This window comes from Xenia sp. Carnegie-2017, unplaced genomic scaffold, assembly GCF_021976095.1.
Source record: "Xenia sp. Carnegie-2017 unplaced genomic scaffold, XeniaSp_v1 HiC_scaffold_22, whole genome shotgun sequence".
NCBI classification, from domain to species: Eukaryota; Metazoa; Cnidaria; class Anthozoa; order Malacalcyonacea; family Xeniidae; genus Xenia; species Xenia sp. Carnegie-2017.
The window spans coordinates 5,867,063-5,893,101 of record NW_025813485.1 but is presented as its reverse complement, the minus strand read 5'-3'; the positions used below and the strand labels follow the sequence as shown (position 1 = coordinate 5,893,101).

Sequence of the window (26,039 nt, the reverse complement as noted above, 5' to 3'; positions counted from 1 at the left end):
GTATCGATCTTTGTTTTTAAAAATGTGAGATCGATGAAGTCGTGAATAATAATGAGTGCCCTGACGAAAGGTTGTTTTTTACAATAAGAAAATAGTGATTGTGTGCTCTGTCATGGTTATGTGTCTTGAGTGACGTAGGCGAAAACGCCCTTAAAATTCATTCATGATAACGACATTTACTTAAAAAACTGTACTTCTTGGTGGGGTGGCTTAGCACAACAATACTTCGATTTTTCTAAAATCTCGAAACTGGGCATAGATGTACCCATCTTATATTAAGTTAAAATTTTGACAGACACATTTGACTACGTCATGTGGTTCATGACATCATCACATTTTTGTATGAAATATTTATCATTGACTGAGACGTCGTCTTCGCCTCGAGAAATAACGAAAGTCTTGAGTAAACAAAACACACTGTTTCCCGAGATTTCAGCTCCAGTCTTTAAAAAACTCACTCGTGCATGTTTATCAATAGTTGCCCTCTTATTTTAATTTTCTTCTTATAATATGTAATATTTTTAAACTGCATGCATTCATAAAATAGCCTGCAGTAAATTTGAAAGTATAAAAACTAAACGGTGCCTTGAAAAACAGACTTTTACAAACCGAAAATGTATATACCGTTTCAATCAATATCTTTAAAAATTTTGAAAAATTATAATACAATACAGACGCTAATACGAAATAAGCAGAAGTCTTAAATCATTCCCAGAAATTTGTTTTATTGTAAAAACATTGTAAAAACGTATTTACTTGCTACAACGCACAAATGAAAGATCCATTTAAGGAGCCCCGCCCCGAATGAGGACCGCATCCAAATTTCTAAAAATTTGAAGAGCGCAGCACCGCTCAGTAGAGTCAATACGGTATACACTGTGTTTAAAGTTAATATGCAATTAGCAAATTTATAAATTAATTTACCTAAGCAAATTATTAAGCAAATTATTTAACAAATTAATTTACCTAAGCATTGAAGACTACACTACAAAAAAACCAAGTAATCTATACAATAGTATTCTGCATACCAACAATTGTAAGGGTATTTCAGTCTTTCCATTCACTTTCAACTTTACTAACTGATAACCGTAGCTGACTCAATGTAACACCTGTCACTTTTAATAACAGATAATAGTCTACGATCAAGTGAGTGAATCAGTTAAACTTTAATTGATTCTTTGCTATTATAACTAGCCGCTATTTAAATGGATTCCAAAGCTCTTCAAGCGAATTGTACCTTTTTCAGAGACATACGCATCTTTCTTTAAAATCGACCACAAACTTTCAATGGAGTCGAGGTCTGCAAAAGAGGGAGGCCATTCCATTCGTTTGTCATCTTTAATGTCAATCTTCTTTAACCAGTCGCAAGTGTATTCGGGAGCATGCGCAGAAGCATTGTCAGGCATGAGTATATTTCCACAGTCTTAGAGGCTGCTTCTTCCGCCAAGGACAAAAATCCTTGTTTAGGAAGACACTGTACAACGTTGAAATGAATTTTATCCCGTCTTCTATGCAAAATGGCCCTATGAGTGTGTGTCTCCAATGACTGCTGCCGAAACATAACCCTCCCCCCCTTGCTGACCAGACAGCCGGATGGGGGGCTTGTGATCTGACGACACCCAAACTCATGCCCATCCATTTGGGCCAGTTGTTAGTTGCACAGCGTTCATCTGTAAATATCACTCTCAAAAAATCCACCTTCATGTATTTCCTGACCATTTATATTTCTTGTGTCCCCGAGTAAGTGATGGTTTTTCACATTCACATAACGCTTTGCAAAGAGTAGCGCTGCAAACATTAGGCATATCACACGCCACAAATATCTGCATACTTGTTGCTACAGGTGTCTTTACAACTTGACCAAGAATTTTCTGCTGTTGGTGTTCAGTCAGCTTTCTAAATTTCGGTTATGAGCGTTTCTTACGTCAATGGTGACTCGCTGCCACCATCTTCTTGACTGTGCTGTGATCTCACTGCAGAATTTTGTCTATCTGTAATGTTGATTTCCCACCTGCCAATTTCTTAGTCATGAAAGTTATTGTCGTACCAGGTTTTCGGCCCATTCTGTTATAAAAGAAATTTTGCTTAATAACTTTAAACACCTTCATTCGGTTTAGTTAGAAACTTTATACTCGAAAGAGCGCCTTTCATCACTAATCATTCATTTTATATCACCTATTAACCCAGTTACGTTATTTTTGCCCAATTATGTTAATATTGCGTTGCACACCAGACTTGTCAACCAGAAGAAACCTGTCTCGCCTAACAATTATAAGCACAAGCCACAATGTGTATGAATATTTTCTCGCCAATTAGCGCTTTAGTTTTAAGCACTGCTTTTTGTCAGTGAATAGTTCTACAAAGAATTATTCCATCTTTTCTTTCGTGGGATGCAATTATTTCGTGGATAACCGGAAGTACAATTGCTTGGTTTCATAAATTCATTGCTATCATTCAAGTATTTTGTCGTTTTGTTAAAATGCCTCAAACAAAAACTATTATTAAGTGACAATAATGAAAGTCGTTTTCAAATCTTTCCTCGTCGTGGTCAGCTGTTTGGGCACTTTTTACATTTTGTTTATGGTAAACTTAAAGAGTTTTGCTATTCTTCATTTGGAATCTGTTGACCATGAAATTTTACTTTCCAAATTTAACCATTCTACTTCCATCACAAAGAATATGTCTTATAGTCATCCTTCGATGTCACTCTTCTTGAGATTATCAGGTAAAAGACAAGAGCACAAAGAAAGATTTTACTGCAACATGTTGAAGACGATTCCTCTTTTCTGGCCTGGATGGCTGGGTAAAATGGTTCTTCTACTTAATAAAGAATCAGAGGAGGATCACACCTTTGGTGAAACACTATTGAATCAAACAAAAAAACATTTTCCCAATCAAACTTTCAAAGTAGAACACGAGCCACTACCAAAGGATCCGCTGGTTTTAACTTATCCTGGTCAGCTAAATCTACCTGGTTATAATCGTCAGTTATGGAGCAGCTTTTTCATAGATCTATACACCGATGATGAGGTGATAGCTTGGTTGGATAGTGATTCGCCATTCGTTCTACCAGTTACCATGTTAACTATAAAGCCGAATGGCAAAGTAAGAATCCTTGGTTCAGAATGTGCAATGAAAATTGACTGGGGAGAATCATGGGCAAAAACCACAAAGTTAGCGATAGGACTGCCACAAGTTGCTGATTTTATGACATATTTTCCCGCGTACATCTACCGTGATAGGTTTACACACTGCAGAGACCACATATCAAAAAACTTCAATACAAGTAACTTTGAAGAAGCATATCAACAATTTCACGAAACAAACAATGCCCTTTCTCCAGTAAATCTTATCATCAGCTACGTTTGGTTCTTTGAGAAAGATCACTACCGCTGGAATATAGAAATGTGCAGTGATTTGAATGTTTACAACTGCCGTTTACCTGAAGGCCACAAAATTCAGCAAAATGACACAGTTGATGGAAATAGATTATTAACTCAGCCTCAAACTGCCTACCATGGACCGTTGAATGCCCAAGACTACTATGCAAAACTTATTCCAATTTCCTAATGTTTGTCAATAAGTGAAGCTGCCAAGAGTGAAGACATGTGTAAAAAATATTCGCGATCGGATCTCAATCGCTTATTTAATCTATTCAAATCAGATATGCACACCTTAAAAGAAAGGTTAAATATTCCCCATCCATGTATTGGAAATCACACTCAGTATTGCTTAGATATTTTAGAACGTCATATCAAGAATGCTGGTGTTGAAATCAAAGAAAACAAACGAAGAATGACATGGGATGACGTCACAACAATTGATTCTATAGCTCGCAAACACATGCTATGCTGTATAATTTGTGTGATCCATTTTCATTGTTTTGTTCATCACTATTGCAAACATTAATAGTCTTTTTTGTTTGGATTTCCCTTCAGATAGTTGTTTGGCAACTCATTGTTACACTTATGCAAATCATGTCTTAGGGAACTCCATAGGTAAATTCCATTTGTCACATTTCATATCATTAGTTCCTATATTGTATTGTATCTATACTGTATCATATTACTCAACACAACGCATAGTCCTGTTGGAATGATCCAAGGAGTTCAAACAAGTTTTGCAATAGTAATATTATTTGCGTGAACGGAAAAAAGACATTGGCTCTCTTAGTAAAATATATAGTTCAACGTTCACGTGTACCGAAATGCAGGGAAGTTAACTCGATATAAAAATCGTGAGTGATAATTGTGAGTATTATGAAAATATACCGAAACGTGTGTTTCTTCTCAGTTAGCTACATGGTTAAAGCAGTTAAATGTCAATGAAAAAAATCATTTTTCCCATAGTGTAAAAAGTGCAAAACTTGTGATTTTAATGGGGCTACTGCATCCCCCTTCTTATAACAAATTCCTATTCCTCTTGACTTGACAAAATATTTCATGGAAAATACTGACATTCGATCGCCTCTTTTAAACCATTTGAGAGAATAGTGATAAATTTCAGGATTTTTCAAGACAATCATAAACATTACGTGTATTATTAGGAGTCGATCTAAAAGTTAAAAACAAAAGACGTTTCCAAGTCAAAAACCTGTTGCAAAAAGGATCAAAACTTGACCAAATAGTTATCAAGTGTAACAATTATCAAATGAAAAAATCCATGGACGATAAGGGCGATGAAAAAGCGAATAATAAAAACGCTGACATTGATTGCCAATCTACAATAACTACTCAGGTGGAAGGTAGTTGGAATTTTGGAGAACAATGTCATCGTCTACAGGCATAAAATGGTCAAAAGAGTCACCAGTCGTTTGCTCCATATGTTGTGTTGGTTCAGAAAAATAAGCATGATTACTCTCCTGGTTTGCCCCGTATGGATGTTTTTCTTTTATTTCACCATTTGTACCTTCAAAAAATTACACATGCATTAAGACTGAAAGTATTTTTGCAAAGCGTTTCTCAAGAGACGAATTAAATCATTTGCAATCATCAATAAAAATTCAAAAACGTTTGTCATGGGTCTTCAAGATTAGATATTACCGGTCTAAGCTCAATCCATTCATTCAATCAAAGAGAATTTGCAAATCGATCACGAATATAAATATTACAGGAAAACTTGAAACGTTTGTTAAAATTTTTCTCGACGTTTGGTCACAGGTTTGATTTGACATGCTTTCAAATTCCCTCAAAGGTCGATTCGGTTTGCATAAGCCTGTGCGAATACAGTAAACATCTTTTATTTCTTGAATACAATCAATTTGGTAATAAATTAAGCGACTTGAACGCATCAAGGACATTGCAGAATGTTTCTGTAAACCAGCACAAAAATCGTCATTTGCAGACTCAGGCAACGAATGACTGACTAAGAATGACTGGCACTCAATTTTTGTAAGAAAACAGACAATATTCGCGGAAATGTAACGAGTCATAAAACAGTTAACACTAACCTTCATTTGCACATTGATCACCATTACCATTAGCAATGTGATGCTCAGGAAAGAGATGTCCATGTCTATAGTTCCAGTAGTCATACGCTAGTCCAATAACCACGAGACAAGCGACAATCAATAAACACCAATAGCTTAAACTTATTAAATTATCACTGTTCAAAGGTGCTTCCTTTTTTTTAATGATCGATTCATCTTTGAGTCCACTGATTGCCATTTGGCGGCGAAACTTGAAATCGAAACAAACAACAGCATCAACATGAGTAAAGTATGCACGGTAGCCTTCATGTAACAGTCATAAAAGGAATTAGATAGACGAGAGCAATTCAATGAACGGTCAAATCTCGTTAAGGCGGACAATCAAGGATTGTAATTTAGTTTACGCCATAGCGAAAATCCGATAACAAAAGGTTCCATGAAAATATCCCATGTTAGGTTGTAAAGTGATGTAGCACTTTGATGCTATTTTTTAATGTTTGTGGGTCAGTAGTAAGATCCATTTGCCATAAATTATGCTACCTTAGATTAAATTCGTTAACTTTACATGGCGTTTATAAAAAAATACGTCCAGGGTGCCCGTTTTACCAAAATAATTCTACGTTAAAATAAATAAGTTTGTTGGGGGCTACATGAAGTGTCCGCAAAGATTTACCGAATGTAAAACCATAACCTACGTTATACTGCAAAAAAGGTTAACGGCCGACCACTGACCGACTTCTATATCAATGATCTCTATGACTGTACTGGTTGTAGCATAAACAATGTACACTTTTCAGTAAATGCTAAACGCGTTGCGATGAAGCGCGAAATCTGTCATCTACATAATTGGCAATAGCAATATTATACACTTAATGTGTGCTCCTGACAGGAATGAGTTTTGTTTTACAAAAGTCTCAATAGACAAATTGTTCGATATATAGTGCTTGTATCTAAAAATGGCTTCATTCAAAATCGCAATCAATTTTCTATTAAAATTCAAGTGATTTCTTGAGGACATTTGCTATCATTTTGTTATTATGGCAAGCCCACTCTTGCACGACGTTATCACTAGAGAGCACAACAATTAGTATATTGACTAAACAGGGAGTACAAAGAACTTGGTCTCACATGACAAAAAATTATTCTTATGACTATAACTAACCTAATTTCGTTATTACAAAAGGAATGACATTGAATTAAGTAAAGATGTTTACTCGAAGTTTTTCATGAACGTGTTGTATATTCTTATGTACGCTAAACATATATCATTTGAACAGCTTTCATGCAAAGCTAACCACATGTCGGCCTTGCGTACCTATTTTTTATATTTACTAAAATCAATGACATGGACAGCGGGATGTTGAAGTGAACGAAATGATTTTCGTTACTTGAAAACAAAATGAGTTTGCGCGATATCCATATACAATTAGAGAGATCACGTTATACAATATAAAAATTGTGATAAATTGTATGCGCGTCATTCGTCTCAACGTCTTCAATATTACTATATTACCTTCAATTCAAAAGTTGGAAGGAAGGATCGTAGACACGACAGGAGATCCATTTCTGTTTGTGTGATATTTTCGGGGTCAACAGCATACGCCATGCCGATTTGAAAAGGATATTTGAAGGTATTTGACAGTTGATATATGTCTTGCATCGCTACGTATTGCGGCAAATGCACATAATAAATATAATCCAGGTAATTGGGAAACAATGTTCGATCTATCCCACCATTCATAAAACTTACGCCCATACTTATTCCGTCAGAAAAACCTAGGAATAAAAAACCAACAGTTTTTACTTTTGAAAAAAAACATGCAATTGAGGTAAACGTTAGGCAATGACCAGTTACAGGTTACCAGCAAAAATAAAAAATCATACCTTGTTATATATTTTGTATAAATGAACAAAATGATATGTATTTTTATCAATGTTTTTTTATCAAATATGTTTTGAGAAGTGCAATATATGACATAGGCCATGTATTTACCTCACTTGCACCTTAAATGGAAGAAACAAAGTAAATGGTTTGAACCCGGGAGTATCGTTATATGTTTGTAAATGATGATCGTCCAGGTTAATAAAGTATGTATTAAAAAATGTATTTTTTTTTTGTCTCTGAAGATGACTACCGCTAAGGTTGTCGAAACGTCAGTCAACAACAACAAAAACAGTCCTTCTCAGGACTTTATTAACCCGGACGATCATCATTTACAAACATTTAAATGGAAGAGCAAAAATTTCTGATACAAACTTCGACATTTAACTTGTATCATCGTAACATATTCGTTTGACTAAACTTTAACTGTGTACATTTATTGTACCTTGTATTAGTTGTATATCACACGTATTACATCGTTCTACATTGGATTTTTAGCTTCAGTCTATGGTTGTATAAACTGACATCCTTACCTATCATTTGAGCGCCAAGATTCAATTGATCCTCGAAAAAATGCTTGCTGTTGAAACAACCAATCTAAAACAATGAAAGACTTTTTTAAGAAAAATTTACATTTTTTCAATTTACACTGCCATGTGAGAGACCAAACACTGGACGCAATATCCGGTATCTTATGCTAAGATTTAACTCAATCTGCGTGCAAAAAGATGTCAGAATAGAATATATTTTGTTGTATTTAATGCATTGTATCTTTCGTTTAGTAAAACTAGGCTACTTATAATTAAAAATCTTTATAAAATACGAAATATTCCCGACCATTCTCCATGTTTTAGGCAGTAAATTTGTAAATCCAGATGTTTATACTCTTTGAGATGCAAAATACAAACATTTCATAAGCAGCCCTTCCCTTTCGTTGATTAAGTTTTTGCAACCTTTTTTCCAAGAGTATTACTGTGATCCTGTTCTGCTCGACTGATGGCCAATATTGAAGACGCATTAGCGGTAAACAACGATACTAACACAGTTGAGATCATTATCCACATAATAGCAATCACCCTCGTAAAAGGTCCCTTGGTATTCTTGTCTCCGTATCTACATGTAAGCATTGTAGAAGATAAGTAAACTTTGTTCGAAGATTTTCTATTCTATGTTCAAATGAAAGAAACAACGGAAAATTTTTTACGGAAAATTGTCACCACACGGAAATTGAAATTGGCAATTAACATGATTTCCTCAAAAATTATGGAGCCACAATTTAGGGAAATTTGCCATGTGCATTATTATGCACATAATGTTTTTGGTGATATTTATTTGTTGGAACCTGGCAATGTCCGATGGAATATTTTTTATCTGTTCTTCAAGCTCGGATATTTTATATCAGTTGTTTTGAAAACATTTTTTGTCTAATGGTCTCTATTTGTAAACAGTGTATTTATAGTTAATATCTGAATGTGTTCAAGAATTTTGGTGAAAACTTTATTTTACTGCGTAGTCTCATACGAAATTAATCGGACGTGATACCTCGAGAATTTTATTAAAGTTTCATACTTAAATAGTTTAACATCGTATGTATTCTAATTATGAACACTGAACACGAGTCAATACTCGAACGATAATACGTCTTCATGAGTTTTTTATACGAACGAAGTAACTTTAATAATCGTAATTGGAACAGACGTAGATGGTCCTGAGTCTGAGGTCCTGGAAAACACCGAATCACAAGGAAAATACGGAACTATTTGGAATTAATTTTAATGACTGTGCTTCAAACGAATTGCCTTCTTCCTTCGGACTCGTGCAATTATGATAGTCTTTAAAAAACTCCCTCATGCATGTTTTTCCCTAATTGCACTTGAACCTATGCGGTTACCTATACAAATTGTACACTCTAATTTTGAACGTCATTACAAAGATTTTGAACTTCCACTATCATCTTATGGAGAGATTAAGTACATTTTCAGTCTTTTTGTGCACGTAAACTGTTTTTTAATTTACTAAGATGGAAGTGAGAAAACTTTCTTATAGGTAACATTATTTGTAAATTAATACTTCTATAGACACCCAAAAAAGCTGTAAAATGTAACACTTCAAACAACATACCCTACAGTTGTCATTGTCACAACACTCCACCAAATTCCATCCACCATCCCAACGTAAAATGGACTCGGAAAATCTTTTGCATTGACGTGATGGTCCTAAAAGAAAGATTGGTAGACTTTCAAAGTTTAGATCCAAATGACTGGAAATTAAAGAAATTGTAGCTGTGCAAATCTGACATAAAGCCATTGATGACATGAAAACTGGCGATGCACAGTTTTACGGCTACTGAAGACTTAGACGAGTATTTGTCCTAAGGGAAGCATTTTCTTTTCGCTGTAAAAAGGCAGTATTGTATGCATGTATAAAGTTTGAAGAACAGTTTGAAGAACGGTTGGCAAAAATGTTTTAGCTTTTCAACACGGTTCTGAATAAAGAGAAAAAGATTTTCTAAAAATTACATATTTTCAGGGCAATTTACATGCAAGCTCTATTATTAACCAATACTAGTGAAGTCTTACTGCAAACCACACAATAATGCCAACAATCCAAGCCCAGGAAAGGAGGCAGATCATTATAGCCCACGATTTCAGGAATATTTCGCCCACAAATACCGCTTCTTTTGCGCCTGGTCTATACATGATTAACGCTGGTCCAGGAGAACGATGAAGAACAACAAATGGGATTTTGTAATCGTAAAGTGTTAAAATTCTTTTAGGTGCAAACTCGGGAAAGTAAAACTTATGAACACCATTGCGTGGTGCACCAGCTCTTGATGCCTTCAAGTTAGCCAAAACCAATTCCTCAATTTCGTCTTCTACTTCCCCGATATTATTAAATTTCAACGTTGCATTCGGGCAACACTTTGGGACAGCTAATTTTAACATGCGCACAAAAAGGCCATTTTGCATCAAACCTCCGCCAACTAATCCATCGCCGAGATAAATGTCCAGATAGTTCTTGTAGTTTATACTTATCACCTTAACTTCATCGCTACATGTTTCGCCCAATGAAGTTGCACAATTACAGACACACATGGTAGCTGTGATGGAAAAAAAAAGCAGCATAAAATCTACAAAGCGTATTCCCTTTTTACCCATGTTTTAACTAATCATTCGCGCAGTATTTTTTATTACCATGCAAACTTATACATGGAAAGGCATTCATTTTTGACTGACTAAAACAAAACAGTTTTTGCCACGTCATCGCACTGATGACGTTATTTAAAAGTTTAACATTGAACTAAAATACATCTGGAACGATAACTACTATAGTCTTGTCAAATGATTGGTTTAACAAAAACATGCAGCTAAAATTTGTCAAACTCCCCCAAGTGAACTCTATTACAAGACATTGAGTTTACTGACTCCCCCCTGAAATAATGCGTGTTTTTTTCGGCGGCCGATGCGGCCAATGTTTGTTTAGCTTCATGGCAGTAGAGAAAACATGGAAAAAATTATTTAGTGTCGTTTTTTTGACACATTTTGTGCTTTGAAATTGCATCTAACAGAATCAGTTCATTTCAAAGCATGATATTTTTGAGGAGAAACATATTCAACAAGAATCGAGGACGATCGATCGACAAACTAAGACAAGTCTACAAGAAGAAACTGAATGTTAAAAAAAAGGAATGCTATATATTTACTTCATTATTATTTTCGTATCAACTCTACCAAACTTATCGGCCCGCCGTGATATGCATTGTTTTCATTTTCTTTTTCTCGCATATTTGCTTATATTCTGGATTTTTATGCATTTAGCTACATCAATAAAACAGCTTTTTAAGAACTCTTTTTGAGAGGATCTTTCACTTATCTTTATGACTCTGAGCTGTGTGTATATTTTTAGTATGTGTATTTTCATGGCATGAATAACACATTTTTCTCTTTGGGAAATTGCTCAACTTTTACAAAATCTTATAGGCTTGTTTATTTAATTTGGAACTACAATACTTGGGTGATTTGAACGTTTGGATATGCCAGAAACTTTCAACAACTTAGAAAAAACAATAAAAATCATGCGGGCTTTTCGTAATTTTTGTCTTTACTTTCAAATTTCTCAGCAATACTATGATTTTTGGACGATGTTTTTCGGCATGGATCATTTTGACTATTATTCTTCAAATTCGATGATATTTGAAATACTTTCGCAACGTTTACTTTCAAAATTTAATAAATATAAAGATGCTATTTTTAAATTTTTTTGTACAAAAGGACTGGCGCGACCTGAAAAAAGGAAAAAATCTGGTTTCAACTTACCCCCTCTGTCTTATCGTTCCAGATGTATTTTAGTTCAATGAAGTTTAATGAGTTCAATGCATTTAAGGCCCGTTCATTGTTCAAAAATCCAATTTGTCGGATCCGATTGTTTCGGTTTGTTTAGAAGGTCCGACAGTTTTGTTTGGCAGTCAATCCAATATCATTCATATCGGATATATTTAAAGTCGTGAAGGCAGCCATTTGTGTTATCCAGTTATTTATCGGCATATTTTGCGTATTTGTTCTTTTTCCAAACTTTACAACCCTCATTTTCGCTCAAATCAAATATGGGAAGTATGGACAGTGAGAAGCCTGAGGCTAGTCGGCCTTCTTTCATCTTGTCGAATAAAAAATCGAAACTCGAGCAAGTTCTATTTCAATTGATTATTTCCAAAATAGAAACACGGTGAATTGACATCGATTTGCAATGTCCTATTAGCAGATTCTTATTTTTTATTTTTCTTTATTTTTGAGGCAGTAATAATAAGCTTGTTTCGGTAGCTACAATGACAAGTTTTAATTTTGCGTTTTAATTATTCTTCGACATGTTTGTTTTCTTTTTGGCTTTGAAATCGCGTGCCTGAGTACATTGGATGCATTATTTACACGCAGTGATTTGTCTTACACGACAAATTTTCCATAACTATATAAAAGCAAGAATGAAGAAAGAATCAGCGGATGCGCCAGGAAGTCCCCGACAGAGGAGACATGTGACCAAGCGCAGTTGGTGTTCAAAATTCAACTGTCCGTGGAAATCTTCTTTTAAAAAAAAAGGCACGCAGAACGTACCTTTGAAAATTAAAAAAAGGTACGCAGAGCGTACATGCGTGTAGCCACAAAACATTTTCCTGCTGGATCGTGTTTTCCGATCATTTTAAACTTATTCTTTGATATCAAAAATATACTGCAGTATATTCTTTTCAATAGCATTATAAATAAAAGCAAAAGTATCGACATGAGGCTTTGTGACTAAAATTGTTTTGACTCTGAGGAAACCCCTGAAATTAGAGCAGGCCCCGCGTTGTTTATTTCTGTTTTTTTAGCTTTAGGAAGCAAATTATTCGCAGTTTTTTTTTCAAATGAATACATGTAGGCCTATATAATCTTTTAACATGCAAATATCAAGGATATTTCCTTATTTTTGTATAAAAATTAAGTTTGTTTTAGCCGTTAAATTGTATGTTTTCATGTCGTCGTCGTCAACACGACTGCCGTCGTAGATCGAACCGGAAGTAAAAGGTGCATGCCACGCCATTTTCACGGTGTCTTAGGCAAAACGTCGTGTTTGCTAAATCACTCTGTTGATATGGTTGTAAGTAGTAGATAAATAGTGGGTTCATTGATCTCTGTTTTCAGACTGGATGTAGCATAAACAACTTCATAGTAATATAATCCATAGTTCAGAACAGATTCCCGGATGTTAAGCTACAATGGCCGACTATGATTTCTTGACTTTTTTGTTTATATCATACGCAAATACAACAGTAAATATTATCACAATCAATTTGTTGAACTATGTTTTTCTTTTTATCGTGATTTTGGATGATTTAAACAACTCATATTTTGAAAAACATTTTTGAATAGCTTTCACAATTATAAGTCGTAAGTGTTCCTTGACAAAAAAGCCTCTTTCGTGTAAAAATCAACTGCTAAGAGACTTCAAAAAACATATATTTGTCATCCACACCGAAAAAATGTTTAAAACATGCGAATATGTGGGTTATAAAAACAGAAAAGAAAGTAAGAACACAAGCTTTCATCAAACAACTTATCATCATAGTTGTAACTCGTTGCATTTACTAACATTTTAACCTGATGAAATTTTTCAATTTTCGTAGAAAAGAACATTAACACTTACAACAGTATGTTAAAAAGAGTCCGAAACTCTAAAGCAGACGGCAAATGTATATTTGTTTACGTCGTGTTTACTGAGCGACACATCTGGGACCTAAATTTGCCTCCCAACTCCACATCCCCAAAATTCGTCATCAACGGCATCTCTAGTAATATTAAAAATTTGTAAAAACGTCAGTGGTAACTGGTAAACGCACCTTCAGCCTCATTCACAGAGAGCCTTTGATTATTCATTTCCTAGATATAAGTGAGCAAACCTCTATATACATTTGTTATACATACAATGTTTGAAACAATATCACAACAGCTATGCATGCAATGTGTGGACGATATCCTAAAGAAAATTATTGTAATAGTTCGTATGTTGTCAACGTGTAGAAATAAAAAACACCGTTGATTCAATAAAAGAAATAAAAAACTTATGTTAACGATTGTCAATCAAGCAAATAAATGAAAATTCAGTAAAAAATAGCGGGAAAAATGACAACCATACTTCTCTCTGTGGGTGCATTAAACTAGATATTTTTTATTTGTTTTTAAAAAGCTTCGTTGGTTTCTCAGTCCATCTGCTTCCATGCCTGTGAAAAAGCTCATGGTTATTTGATTTCAATTCTAAAAATTATGCCGTGTGCATTCAATCAATTTTCACTCCGCGAGAGAATCTCGAGACACTAAATACGCGTGTCTGGGTGTAAGGTTTAGCTTCAATTATTTGCTTCAGGTAGCGTTCCATGTATTTTAGTACAATGTTCTCTCTAAAGGCTTCACATCAAAATGGCCAGTTTCATTAATGGCAATAAATATGTTCAATCGATCAAAATTGATACACAACAGAGGATACCTATTTGCCAAGTCTAGAATATGAGTTGGAATTGAGTTGAGAATCGAGCAAATTCCTTCATGTGCTCTTTACATAGACGTTATATGATTCTACCTTTAGCTTGGTTTCGCTCTAGATTTAGTGTTAAGGTCAGCGTTAGGGTTAAGATTAGAGGCAGGATTAGTATAAATACATAGATATACTAAAAACATAGATTTTCCCCAGGTTTACTACCTTATCATAGAAATAAAATAGCTACTGCACCTACATTCTTTGTCAAATATCTGCTGCAATATTTTTGGCAAAAAGTATCTGAACTAGACCAAATTTTCAAATGAAGGAATTACCTGTTATTAAATCCAAAGAAAACGAGAGCAATGAAATAGCTATCAAATACGTCGACATCGAACGCCATACAATCTACACTAACTACTCATGTGGAAGTTAGTTGGAATCTTAGGAAACAATCTCATCGTTCACAGGCATGTTATAATCAATAGTCACCAGTCTCCTGCACCATACTCTGTGTTGACTAGGAAAAATAAAGGTAGTTATTTTCTTGGTTTGTACCATTTAGATGTTTCTCATATATTTCGCGGTTTAAACCTTCAACATAATACTGAAAAAGGCATAAACAGTGATAAAGTCTATGCTTTTCTGTTAATCTCTCATTTCTATATTATGACTGGAACTCTAATGGATGTCTATGCATGCGAAGCGTTTCTCAAAAAGTGAATTCAATCTCTAATTTCCGAAAGTCATTTGCTAATTATTAATAAGAATTCAGCCATACGTTTGTCACGGGCGTTCAAGATTGGATATTAGCAGTTAGATAGCAATTTGGTAAACAATTTGAATGTAACAAATCCAATCTTTCAGTGAACCAAAACAAAATCGTCATTTGCAGACACTTGACTTTTATAAGAAAACAGACAATTCTCTCGGTAATGTTAAAAACAGTTAAAACCAACCTTCATTTGCACATTGATCACCATTACCATTAGCAATGTGATCCTCAGAAAAGAGATATCCATGTCTGTAGTTCCAGTAGTCATACGCTAGTCCAATAACCACGAGACAAGCGACAATCAATAAACACCAATAGCTTAAGCTCATTAAATTATCGATGTCCAAAGGTGCTTTCTTTTTTCGATTGTCCGATTCATCGACGACTCTGTTAATAATCATTTGACGGCGAAACTTGAAAACGAAAGAAACAAGAGCATCACTTTGAGTAAAGTATAAACCCCAGCCTCTTAATATGATACATAAAGTTATGAAATTAATTGCATATAGACAAGAGTAATTTAAATAAAATTCTTTACAGTCAAATCTCTTCATGGCAGTTAGCCAAGGGATTGAAAGGTAGGTTGCACAATGTTGTAACACTTTATTTTTGTTTTTAGTGTTTGCTTCGTCTTGTGGATCACTGACCGTTGGTTTTGCAACCTTTGATTAAAAAGTCGTTGACCTTTACATTGTGTTTACCAAAAAATATGTACTATATGACTAATTCAGTATGTAATGTTAATCCACAATGATAATTTCAACTACTCATCTAAAGATTCAAACGAAAAAACCATGTTCATTTTCATTCTGCCAAGAAATTCATTCAGCAAAATGAACCAGCTATACGCATGGTAAAATATTCAGCAATCTGTACTAAATATGAAAACGTTAAATCAAACTCCTTGTGTTATTCGCTCAAAGAGATATAAGCCATGTTTGTCATAGCCGGAAAAGTTTGTAATTCTAAATTATTTGGACTTTTTGTTATTTATTAGGGCAATCGAAAGATAATTGGGGAGGGGAGGGCTTATATATATTCATATATTCATGATGGGCCAAATTAAGTTCCTTTGAAATCCATGATATACATGTTTAAATATGAGCCCCCTCAATTATCTATTATGGTTTCCGTAACTTGAAAACAACATGAGTTTACCTTATATTCATATATGTTTAGATAAAGAGGTCAAGTTATTATGTGAAAAATATGATAAAGTGCATTAATTGTATGCATGTCATTTAACATTACTAAATTACCTGCAAGTCAAGAGCTGAAAGAATGGATCGTAGACAAGACAGGAAATCCTTTTCTGTTTTTGTAATATTTTCAGGGTTAACGGCATACGCCATGCCAATTTGAAAAGGATAATCAAACGTATTTGAGAGTTGAAAGTCTACGTTCATTTCTTTGTTTTGCGGTAACGACAAAAGATAAATAAAATCCAGGTAATTGGGAAATATTATTCGATCCGTTTCACCATTTTGAGCACTTAAGGACATACTTAATCCATTGGAATAATCTAGGAAGGGAAAACTGACAATTTTAACTTTTTTGAAATGCTAAACAATTGAGATAAATGTTAATAGGCAGCAGACTTTTGCAAAGAATGCCATGACAAGTCATAACAGTGATATATATTTTTATCAATGTTTATAAAACAAAAACAATAAAACATATGCACTGATTGGTCTAAATATGTGTTTGCATTAGCCTGTGCAAACTGATCTGAGCTCAACCACTTAAATAAATCAATCCAGAAAAGGGAATTTACAAATCAATCACGAATACCTTTCAAAGGAAAATATAAAAGTTCGTTTTAAAATTGTCTGATTCGCATTATTGCTATAAAAGAAATGAAAGATGTACCAGAAATAAAAGATCGTGTTTGCACTGGCTTATGCAAACCTTTTGCGAGAACTCTCGAGCAGGTGTAACCTCGACTAGGGCTTGCACTGACCTGCTCTCAACTTCTCCAAAGATCTCCCAAGTTTGCATAAGCTTGTGCAAACACAGGAGATATCTTTTACTACCTAAATATTATCAACTATGTTTTGAGAAATGCATATAGGGCATATGCCATGTATTTACTTCGCTTGTACTTTAAAAGAAAGAGGTGGCTGTCTGACACACATTTCGACGTATAACTTGTGACCTTGTAAAAAATATGTTTTTTTCAAAACATTTACCATATCCAATGTTTGTAGAGTCTGTCTATCACGAAATACGTTCATTCTAGAGGAATTAATAGCGTCTAATGCTGTAAACTGACATACCTACCAATCATTTGAGCACCAAGATTCAATTGATCCTCGAAAAAATGCTTGCTGTTGAAACAAGCAATCTGAAACAAAGAAAGACTTTTTTAAGAAAAATTTGCATGTTTGACATTCATACTGTCATGTGAGAGACTAAACACTGGATGCATTAACCGGTGATCTTATGCTGAAATTTATGCCAATCTGCGCTAAAAAAGAATGTCAGAACAGAAATATATTTTGTTGTATTTAACGTATTATATATTTCGTTTAATAAAACAGGTCAAAATTTCTAACTATTTTTATTTATAAGAGCAATGGCTTCGAGATAAATTTTAGACTAATGAACTCCATTTTAACAGATGTAACATGCTTTTTTTAATGGAGAAATGGATTTACTTGACCACTAGTTCCACTCCTTTTCTGCGTTTTCCAATCTATTGGATAACCGGCAATTAAAATTCTATGTAATATACAGAATATTCAGACCATTATGTCACCATTATTTACGTGGACAATCAAAGATAAGACCGTATTATTCGTGACAAACCTAACATGAGCACTAAAATAATCAGGGAGAAGTATCATAGACAACACAGAAGGAATTCTTTGAATTTTCTTTGAATTCTTTGATATTGTATACACAATATCAACATTTCATAAGCAAAAGTTGTCAGCACTTACCAAGCACACAACTATGCACCATGCACACAAGCCTTCTCATCTTTTGGTTGATTAAGCTTTTACTACCTTCTTTCCAAGAGTATTACTGTGATCCTCTTCTGCCTGACTGATTGCCATCATTGAAGACGCATTAGCAGAAAACAGCGACAAGAAAATTGTTGAGATCATTATCCACACAACAGCAATAAATTTTCCAACAGGTCCCTTGGTTGTCTTGTCTCCATATCTACATGTAAACATTGTAGAATAGCTAATGTAGACCAGAAAAAAAAATACAATATGAACACAGACTCTCCAATCATCAATCTTCCCCTGCCCTTATTTCTATTTTCTTCATGGCAAAGCTACCCACATCTACGTATTCGTATTTATTTTTACAAGTTGATGGGAGGTTTTTAGGTCCACTAAACAGCGAAACGGATACATGCGTGTGGATGAAATTAGAATGGGTTATTACCTGTCATCTAAAAAGTCAGTTACGTAGGTGACTATAAAGATTATGAAATTTCACTAATAACTATCTTACAGAGAGATTATATACATTATCATTCTTTTTCGTGAAAGGGATAAAAAAAATTATTGGATAACATTTGTAAAGTAACATTGTAGACACCAAAGAAAAAAGCTACTAAATGGAAAACTTCAAACAACCTACCCAACAGTTGTCATTGTCACAACACTCCACCAAATTCCATCCACCATCCCAACGTAAAATGGACTCGGAAAATTTTTTGCATTGACAAGATGGTCCTGAAAGAAAGCTTCCGCCGTAATTTCTTTGATATGATTGTCACACTAATCGGGAAACTCTGGTTAAATTTGTTATTAAGTGAAACATTGGCGTTTTTTATTAAACATAAGTTTTGCCTTCCTAGTCGACTCTTCTGGAAAAATCAAGGAAATTGCTCTTAATCAAACCAAGCAAAATAACAAAGTTAGGGGCAATTAAAACCAGAGGCTGGTAGCACGAAGCCTGGATAGCGTTATCCAATGGATAGCAAAAATCTTCAAACTTATAAAAAAGTTTTACAAGTTTGAAGATTTTTGCTGTACAATGGATAACGCTATCCAGTCTTCGTGCAACCGGCCCCAGCAAGACTAAACTGACATAAAATCTTTTTTTCACAATGTGCATTGGAAAATTGAAATGAGTAGCTATCTGCTGAAAAGAACATTTTAATGTAGGTAAATTTTAAAGTTTTAAAACAAATTACTGGAAACTGTACTAAGAATTGGCTCTAAAAAGCCAGTATTGTATTCATGTATAATGATGAAGTTTAGGGAGCGATGGGCAATACAATGTGTTAGCTTTTGAACATGTTTTTGAATATTCTCTACGTTTTAAGAAGAAAAAAATTCCTAAAAATCCCATTCCAAATTTTCTGGGGCAATTTTATACAAGCTATCTTTATTATTAACCCATACAAGCGAAGTCTTACTGCAAACCACACAATAATGCCAACAATCCAAGCGCAGAAAAAAAGGAAGGTCATTATAACACACGATTTAAAGATAATTTCGCCCACAAAGACCGAATTTTTTACGCCTGCCCTCGGCATGATTAATGCTGGTCCAGGAGAACGAGAAAGAACAATAAATGGGATTTTCGTATCATAAAGTGCTAAAATTCTTTTAGGCGCGAACTCTGGAAAATAAAACCTATGAACACCATCGCGTGGTCTAGTGTTTGATGCTTTCAAAGTAGCGAAAACCAATTCTTCAATTTCCTCTTCTACTTCCCCGATAGGATCTATTGTCAATGATGCATTTGGGCAACACTTTGGGACGGCCAATTTCAACATGCGCACAAAACGGCCATTTTTCACCAAACCTCCTCTTAATCCATCGCCAAGATAAATGTCCAGATAATTCTTGTAGTTTACTTGTATCACCTTAATTTCCTCGTTACACAAATGACCAAACGAAGTTGCAGAATTACAAACACGTAAGGTTGCAGCAGCAGTAAAAAAAAGAAAAAGAAAATCTACAACGCGTTTTCCCGTTTGGCCCATGTTTTAAAAAATAGTTTGTGCGATTGTTTTTAATATCACACAAACATTAATACAAGGAAAGGCATTTATTTTCAACCATTTCAATGTTTTTCATATAGACCAAACCAAAACCAAACTGTTTTTGCAACGTCATCGCGCTGATGACGTTATTCAAATTATGAGTTTAATGGTTTTCAACGGTCAGTTCAGAGTTAAGTTCAGTTCTTTAGTATTCTCTTTCTCTTAGCGAGCAGACTTTCTTAATGTTTTTCTTCGTTTTTGTTATACTCTACGCCCAAAGCATTTTGCTTTGAACGCTTATTTAAAATAAGTAGATGAAAATATGGAGCAGGGGGGGAGAGCACTTATGTCTTCCAATAAATAGAAATTAATGTTGAAACATGTGAGTTGTGTGAATTAGTACGCGCTCGCAATTTTAGGTGAAAACTATTTTTAGCTCCCCTTTTAATACCCCTCCCCCCCTTGAAAGGTAATGAAAAATAACTCCCCCCACCTCGAGGTTAAATAGAACATATCATAATATATCAGTATCGGTCAGAGCTTCCGACAGTTAACGAATGTCAACTGCTGAGATGGATTTTTCATGACACAAAAAATGACATTTTTGCTTCGAAAATCCTGTTAACTCTAGTTCACGTGCTAAAACATTGGCTGTATCTGAACACAGAATGTATCAACACTTCCTACAAAAACCTCGCTAACAAATTAAAAGTATCAAAATATCAACAAGAGCATTGGCTATGTAACTAAAAAAAACAAACAAAATGAAACGAGATGTTTTTGAACATTGCTTTGATACAGTTTAAAAGAAGTTGAAAGCCTTCAATAAATATGCGGTAACACGGTTAAATATGTCCTCCATAAGACCAGGTTTTTATGGTTATGTAAAATAGGCTCGATGAGAACACCATTGCCAAATCGCCATAACGAGAAACCGCTTCGAAGAAAACGAAGCCAGCATCTACTTCATCAGAAAGAAATTTCATTCGAATGTAAAATTACCTATTGTCGTCTTCGAGACCGTTTTCAGTCTGACAACTGAAATCTGTAGTTGTGGTACGGTCTACTGCGTGCATATCATTAATAACTGGAATGGTATTACCGGTATTATTATCGTCAAGTAAACGTCTTCTTTCACTTTCATTTGCCTTACGGGGAATTGTTCTCAACACCGTGTCCTTGACACTGCGTCCAACTACAAGCACGTGCTCCGTCATGTCTTCACGGACATCAGACATATCTATCATGGACCGGAAAGAAGCCCAACAGGGATACGAGGGAGCATCAGGATCAACGAAAGGTGTGTGTGAAAACACGTAATAATGTGCTACGGCAGCAATGAACATCTCAACACAGACGCAAAAGTTCTAAAGAAATGAATGAGCTCGCTGACATACATTGAGTACTGCGTTACAAAGTTTCATTACCGTATATATAACCATCTTTTTCAAAAGTTTTAAAAAATTACGATCCAATGGATAACGCTATCCAGGCTTCGTGCAACCCGCCCCAGATTGAAAGGACAACCGTGTTTTCAAAAATACCTGTATTCCAGTAGAGACATCTTCAACGTCATGAAACTCCCAGGTTTTCACACTGGAAATGACTTCTGCCTTCACGAATGAAAACAAAAATTGATGAAACACTTCGCTCGTTTCTCAACATCCACAATTCCACAAATGAGATAGGTATATGAGGCAATAATTTTAAATACATAGGATAAAACGGAATGATTTATTTAAATCGAGAGTTGTTTATAATCACCCATCGTTACCTTTACGAGGATTCCGATCAGAGCCGCCTGCCTTTGTAAGAAAGAAAAAAAGATCTTCAACAATCGATAAGACGATACGTAATTGGTTATTTGACCTCTTCTCACCAAAATGTGGCGAACACGACCATTTTAATACACAGAAATTTTCCAAATGGTTTGATGGGCTGAAGTTCTTTACGCGTAGCTTTATAAAATATCACCAAGCAGTAAAGAGCCCACTAAATAATGAACAAAACATTGCAATTGGTCAATAACAAATGGGACTAAAGTTCATATTTCAAAATATGGATTTTCATATTTTTCTGGAGTGGTGCTAAAAAATTTAAGGAGGGGGGTGGTGAGCTGATAAGAAGGTGACTTGAGGAAAAGTGCGTGTTTAGATTTTAGTGATGTTCTGATATTGCACAGAGTTGAAAACAAGATATCGCAGGACAGTTCACGCAGAAACAAACTAACAATCACACTAGGGACAGGCCATCCAGCAACCCTAAATGATTTTACTTATACTTCATGCATTCCTACATTGTCATCCAGCCAAGTGCACTAACGCACGTGTTCGAATTCTTGGACCATTGTTGTTTTTTTCGTCTCATTTCATTTTTAATCGTGTATTTAAAGACTGACTCAAAAAACAAAATACCCCAATGTGTTATAAACTAACTATTGCTAAGTTTATTTATGCTACGTTATGACACCATTTTGCAAGAAGTGTTTTTCACCATCTCTATTCTTATTCTGCACACATATAAACTAGATTTGATAGCTCATAAAGTGCCGATCCCTCCCCAAAAAAAATTGATGTCTCTTGGTCAACGTGATGAGAATAAGAATACTATTAAAATTTACGTCTCTCACCATTTGCGAGAAGTTTGTAATGATAACAACGTAAGACCAAGCGGATTTGAAATCGAAATCTCCTTCGTTATAGTGACCAGAGAGTTCCGTAACGCTATTGAAGTAAATATGTATAAATATTAAGCAAATTGTAAGAACGGTGTATTTCTAGATAATACGTTGCGTTCTGCCATGAGAAAGTATCAAACCATTACACCAACTCAAAAAAGTTCCAACAATTTAAAAGTTCCAATGTTAAGTACTAGCTAATTTTCTATCGGCAGTTTGTAGAACATATCATCAGAAAAGGAACGAGGAGGAAATAAGTCCATACTTACAAAGCGACAAATGTCGTAGCAATTCTAACAACAGTGTAAGACATTACTCCATGTTTGCAATTCTCGATGAACTCTCTAAGAGGATAAAAATGAGATCATATAAGAATTTCGGCGGATATGTCGATCACTATCCATAAATTTTATGCTACATAAAAAGTTTTCGCAGCAATTGGATTAGTCTTGGCTACCTAACGCATTTAACTGCTAAACAGACTGTTCAGTGTCTAATAAAGAACGTTATATCAGTTCTGGAGACAACTTAAAACTAAATCAAAATAGGAATGAACCTTCCATCATTAAAAACACACACCTTCCCATCTTCCAATCAGGTAAACAGCAAATTGGGAACAAATGATGAACTTGGGGTTTTGATTCCATAACGCGTTCAAAATCTTCATGTTCCGCGTGTAGGTAGCTGAGCAGGTAAGCGAGAAAGGACAATATCACGAATGCTTCATAACATTCACGTACACTGTCCAAGTAAATTGCAGCTTCAGGAAATCGAAGAGCTAACCACTAAAACAGTCAAAATGAGGAGTATAATTCTCTTTTATATTAGTTGCATTCAGAGTGCAGCAGCTGACACTTGAGAGTATGAGGAAGTTCATACATAAGCGTAAAAACTGCACATTTGAAAAATGTAGTACACAAATACAAAATCGAACAATGCTTGAAAGGGTAACAATGATAAGGTTTGTTCATTTTATCATGGATGTCAGTGACAATTAATGTACCAACTAATGTCACAGGAAAAGCACTCAAGCCCAAAATCTACTATTTACAAATACTTTTAAAAATTTATGAGAGCATTCGGGATGATGAAAGTCATTCATCAATATTTCATTCATTTTGGACTGGAGTCTTAAACGAAATTCACTGTTGTATTTCAAACAAAAAATTGGCGACAAAAAATTTATGCATCTTTTCTCATGTGATGAGTGAGCATAATGACAAGATTTAATAGTTTAAACAAATGTTGGAAAAAGTATGAAGGAATATCACATCAATAAAATAACAAAAAAAGTACTTTGAAAAATAAGTCACTAAAGTCTAAAGTTGTGAATTCATGAACATGTATATAGCAAAAGTTTTTCCAGCACATACATCACGCAAAAATTAGTACACAAAAATGAATACAAAACATTTGCATGAAAAATTTACTTTAAAATGTGCTATACTTACACTAGTAACAGAATAAATAGGCACCATCCATAGTATTCTAGAGAATTGAAAAATGGCAAAATAAACTTAATGAATACTTTCTTGTCTGTTAAATTAAATCTAACAAATCTGATTACATTTGACTGGGTGAGCTTGCAATCAAATAAATCACATCAGATTAAAATAAATAAATTGCAATCAAATTAAATAAATTACAATCAAATTAAATAAATAAATTTGACTGGGTGAGCTTGCAATTAAATTAAATATAAAAGTTTGCAACTGGGCATTCATGACATATAAATTCAAAGATGAAGTCATCAGTGCTTACCAATAGTTTCTAATAGCTCACTCATGAAAGAATATTATATGCAGTGCGGTGTTTGGAATTAAATGAAGATATGATCTTCGCTTTTGCTGGATAATTTAAGCAATTGTCTCATGAACCTGAAAAATTCAGGTGACAATCCCGTTGACTCACCTGAATTTTTCAGGTTCATGAGACAATTGCTTAAATTGTCCAGCAAACGTGCGAAGATCATATCTTCATTTAATTTAGCTCACTCATGTTGGGTAAGCACTTACAGAGCCATAGCTTAGTGCCCAAAGACAGTGGAACGGACAGACCTGAAGTTTTGGAGGAATATAATGTCCAACACTGAACGCATAGCCCCATCTAAGGAGTTAGTGAAGTATTTTAAATTTGGAGTCCCTCAAAAGGAATTTTTGATTCTTCAGGAAATGGGGCAGATAAGCCTATTCAGCCACGACAAGCTCAACTTGCACCCCTGCCTAGAGGCCAGGGGTTGGTTGCAAGAAGCCTGGATAGTGCTATCCACTGGTTAGCAATATTTTTGAATGCTTCAAAAATTTCTTGAAAAATAAAAATCTATGATTTCAAATAAACAATTGATAAAATACAATATTGTTTCTATAATTACCAAGTTTCATAATCATATATAAAGTATAACCACCTTTTTCACAAGTTTGGAAAATTACTATCCAATGAATGACGCTTCCAGGCTTTGTGCAACCTGCCCAGGTTGCATATTTTCTAAAGCTCAACATTACTCTTTAGTTTTGAAAAATGCCATCACTATCAGGCTAGCAAAATTATCAACACAAAAAAAAACAAAGGGGCTACAAATGATAATCAAATTGAATCTCTATTCGTTTAAAAGTTTGAAAGATGGAAATCTACGTGAAGTAGAAGACCTTCCAGGCTCGTGAAGAAGGAAACAGAGAATTTGAAATCACAGTTCCGCTTTAAAACGATTTTGGAGCTGCCAGCGGTAGAAAATTAAAGGATTCAAACTGCAACGTATATCAGTGATCTTTTCATAAACAAACTGCAATCCGTTGTCAATAACTTTTAGGAAATCAATCACAAAAAGCAAATGACGATAATTGATCATTCATTCACACAAAAATTCTAAAAATCATTCTAAATCCTTTACCGAAGAATATATTTTTGAAGATGGGGCTTCGTGTAGTTGAGCAGATGTTGAATGATTCCAGCAATCGCAAACCCTATAGTGAAGAACATAAATATAGCGCCAATGAAGCATGCTTGGGTGTGAGTTCTTGCCCTTCTGTTATGTAGCTCCCATATACATAAAGGCACGGATATACACAATAGCAGAATATAGACTATAACTGCTAAAGGCTTTAGCCAAACTCGCCAGCTATTGAAACAAGAAGGTAACGCCATATCATCATGATCGTTCAAACTTGTTAAAAAAACTTCTAAAATGATTAAAATGGCTTAAATTTTTTATGACTTGACCGCCATAATTGATACAGGGCACTAGTTGCCGACCGGACATTTATCTCTTGATTTGGATTGATTGCCATTGATGAATTTTCATTAATGATTATGCCGACTTCTACG

At 34.7% G+C, this 26,039-nt stretch overlaps 2 protein-coding genes across 3 annotated transcripts; both read right to left on the bottom strand.

The window, feature by feature from the left end:
• Positions 1-4,369: 4,369 nt before the first annotated feature.
• Positions 4,370-16,601, bottom strand: LOC124447067. Of its 2 annotated transcripts, XM_046997969.1 has the most exons (10): positions 16,347-16,601; positions 15,272-15,500; positions 14,648-14,906; positions 9,890-10,410; positions 9,432-9,526; positions 8,264-8,423; positions 7,844-7,907; positions 6,942-7,204; positions 5,450-5,678; positions 4,370-4,908 (listed from the first exon to the last, which is right to left on the bottom strand). In XM_046997969.1, the coding sequence occupies exons 3-10, from the start codon at positions 14,703-14,705 to the stop codon at positions 4,730-4,732; spliced, it is 1,569 nt and encodes a 522-aa protein (XP_046853925.1). In that variant the 5' UTR covers positions 14,706-14,906; positions 15,272-15,500; positions 16,347-16,601; the 3' UTR covers positions 4,370-4,729. The 2 variants fall into 2 exon arrangements, with proteins under 2 accessions (XP_046853925.1, XP_046853926.1); XM_046997970.1 differs by lacking the exon at positions 16,347-16,601 and having other exon boundaries at positions 15,272-15,540.
• Positions 16,602-20,816: 4,215 nt separating this feature from the next.
• Positions 20,817-26,003, bottom strand: LOC124445673 (transmembrane protein 184C-like). Its single transcript, XM_046996423.1, has 9 exons — positions 25,606-26,003; positions 24,170-24,206; positions 23,298-23,503; positions 22,988-23,062; positions 22,671-22,764; positions 21,921-22,033; positions 21,816-21,846; positions 21,586-21,654; positions 20,817-21,408 (listed from the first exon to the last, which is right to left on the bottom strand). The coding sequence occupies exons 1-9, from the start codon at positions 25,857-25,859 to the stop codon at positions 21,040-21,042; spliced, it is 1,248 nt and encodes a 415-aa protein (XP_046852379.1). The 5' UTR covers positions 25,860-26,003; the 3' UTR covers positions 20,817-21,039.
• Positions 26,004-26,039: the final 36 nt, after the last annotated feature.

Excerpts from the sequence above, each read along its gene's own strand:
- LOC124447067 (XM_046997969.1), bottom strand. The coding sequence starts at position 14,705 with ATGTCGACGTATTTGATAGCTATTTCATTGCTCTCGTTTTCTTTGGAT. Across the intron at positions 9,527-9,889 it reads GCATTATTGTGTGGTTTGCA|GACCATCACGTCAATGCAAA; the intron begins GTAAGACTTCAC and ends TCTTTCTTTTAG. Across the intron at positions 5,679-6,941 it reads TTCCAACTTTTGAATTGAAG|TTTCGCCGCCAAATGGCAAT; the intron begins GTAATATAGTAA and ends TTCGATTTCAAG.
- LOC124445673 (XM_046996423.1), bottom strand. The coding sequence starts at position 25,859 with ATGGCGTTACCTTCTTGTTTCAATAGCTGGCGAGTTTGGCTAAAGCCT. Across the intron at positions 23,504-24,169 it reads CTATTTATTCTGTTACTAGT|TGGTTAGCTCTTCGATTTCC; the intron begins GTAAGTATAGCA and ends TGACTGTTTTAG. Across the intron at positions 21,847-21,920 it reads GTCGTGTTCGCCACATTTTG|GCAGGCGGCTCTGATCGGAA; the intron begins GTGAGAAGAGGT and ends TTTCTTACAAAG.